Source organism: Solanum tuberosum, unplaced genomic scaffold (assembly GCF_000226075.1).
Source record: "Solanum tuberosum cultivar DM 1-3 516 R44 unplaced genomic scaffold, SolTub_3.0 scf00298, whole genome shotgun sequence".
Taxonomy (NCBI): domain Eukaryota; kingdom Viridiplantae; phylum Streptophyta; class Magnoliopsida; order Solanales; family Solanaceae; genus Solanum; species Solanum tuberosum.
In genome coordinates, this window is record NW_006239219.1 from 629,109 (window position 1) to 631,464 (window position 2,356).

At 30.9% G+C, this 2,356-nt stretch overlaps 1 protein-coding gene across 1 annotated transcript; it reads left to right on the forward strand.

Moving 5' to 3' along the window:
• The first annotated feature begins 782 nt into the window (after window positions 1-782).
• LOC102582011 (monothiol glutaredoxin-S11-like) lies at window positions 783-1,245 on the forward strand. Its single transcript, XM_006359367.2, has one exon. It carries the CDS (start codon window positions 881-883, stop codon window positions 1,199-1,201), a length of 321 nt encoding a protein of 106 aa, XP_006359429.1. The 5' UTR covers window positions 783-880; the 3' UTR covers window positions 1,202-1,245.
• The last annotated feature ends 1,111 nt before the right edge of the window (window positions 1,246-2,356 follow it).

Sequence of the window (2,356 nt, forward strand, 5' to 3'; positions counted from 1 at the left end):
CTGAGAAACAACATGAGTCAATTTCTTTTCTGAGAAATAATTAGTGATTACGATATATTGTTTATTACTTATAAGTTGTAGATTAGTGGAATAATTCCTAGTTGTTTGACAATTAAATCTTGAGTCATTTTGGTACGTGTGGAATATTCAAGATTATATTATATATTATGTATTTGACTGACAGTATAAATTTAATCTCAAAAAAGAGCATGGAGCACTTTTTATGCCATCCTTATTGGAAATGTTATAGAAAAATATTTGATCTTGAAAATTATAGAAAAATTTTGAAAGCTTAAAACATATCTATGATATTGTCCTTTATGAGATATTCCCTCAAAATTCAACAAGTTTTTTTAAATATTAAATAAGGAGCACACAAATCAAGAAAGACTTTTAAGAGCAAAACTCAACACTAATATAATATGAGAGGAAGAAATTTCACTTCTACAGACCAAAGTGGGCTCATGAATGGAAAATTAAACCTATAGTCCAAAAAATGGTGTTATCACCATTCACCTGCTACAACAAATAAATATAAAATGTATATATATTTTTTATATCGATAATGTATATAACTTAAATTCCATTAAAAACGTGCATGCATGATCACATAGAATATATGTTCTTCCAACTTGCCCTTTATATGTGGAACAAAATAGTAGTAGTAGGATCTTTTTTTTCAAAGCATCTAAATAAAGCTCACAATCTTTTAAAAGGTTCTTTTCTTTATTCATTTATAACTATAAATAGACTCACCATGCCCACCCCTATTTTCAAGCAACCTAGCCTATCTATCTTTGAGCTTGTGAAATAAAAATCCTTTTATTTCTCTAGCTCTTTTTTTGGCTAGTTGCTTCATCTAATTTTTGTCAAAAAAAATATGGAGAAGGTACAAAGAATGACTAGAGAACATGGAGTGGTGATTTTTAGCAAGAGTACATGTTGTTTGAGTTATGCAGTGAGTATATTATTTCAAGATCTTGGTGTAATTCCATATGTTTGTGAAATTGATCATGAGTCTGATGGAAAAGAAATGGAAAAGGCCTTAATAAGGATGGGTGTCAATAGTTCATTCATGTTTCCTGCTGTTTTTATTGGGGGGTTATTGGTTGGTTCTACTAATGAAGTCATGTCACTTCATCTTCAAGGCTCACTTATTAAACTTATCAAGCCTTACATATCTGGTTTAAAAAGCAATTAAGACCCCCCCCCCCCCCTCCTCTCGGAAGCTACTTGAATAGCAGGTAGCACATGTCCTGGTTCTGGTTCTAGCTTATCCTTCCCATGGTTCCAAGAGGACACCCCCACCTCACCCCTATTTCAAGAAAAGTTTGACATTAATATTAATTAGTACTAGTAGTACTACTAGGAACAATAAATAAATTGTTGAGTTGAAGAAGTTGTAGTATGAAAATGTTATGTAATTGTTGTGAAGATGTGTGTGCCCTAGTTCAAATTATTAAAGAATGTATTCTCATTTGTATCTCAATTAATGGAAGTTAGCATTATTACTTAAGTTTAATTTGTTCTTTTTCCCTTTCTGTGGAGGATCAACATGTTTGGAGAATTCTTCACTTTACAAATGGGGAAAACAATGAAACTAAATATCGAGAGAACTGATTTTGTAGGTCATTTACAAATTGTTTTTTTAAAATAAAGTCTTCATTATTTTACAAGAGATCTGAAAAAAATATTTTCTTTGTTCAATTTTGAAATGTCCAAGAGATGTCATTTCCTCATAAATAAAATATTATGTCAATAGACAATACAATATATTATGTATGAGTAATTGAAAGAGTATTATCTCTAACAATTTCGATTTTTAAATGCGAAGGTTACATTGTTCAATAGAGTGTTAGAGTAGAGCGAGAGATATTTGTTTTTATATATAAGAGATTTGAAAAGACTATTTTCTTCTATACGATTTGTAAATGGCCAAGAGATCTCATTCCTCAAAAATAAATATTGTTTCAATGGACAATACAATATAATTATGTATGAGTAATTGAAATTGTGTTCCTTCTAACAATTTCAATGTTTAGATGTGATGGTTACATTATTCTGTATAGTATTAAAGTAGAGTAACATATATTCTGAGTTCAAATCTCATTGTCCACGAAAATGAATGGCCATGGACAAACTTGGCCAAGTAGAAATATTTTTCGATTTTCTTAAGTTTGTTTGGTCGAAAGTTTTAGAAAATATTTTCTTGAAAATAAGTTTGCTTTTAAAAAGTACGGAAACAAGTTCTACAAGTGATATCATACATTGATTGTGTCCTCCCCACCCTCCAACACACTTTATCTTCACTTCCAATACTACTTTTGAACCCCCCCCCCCCCCCCACCCCCCCCCC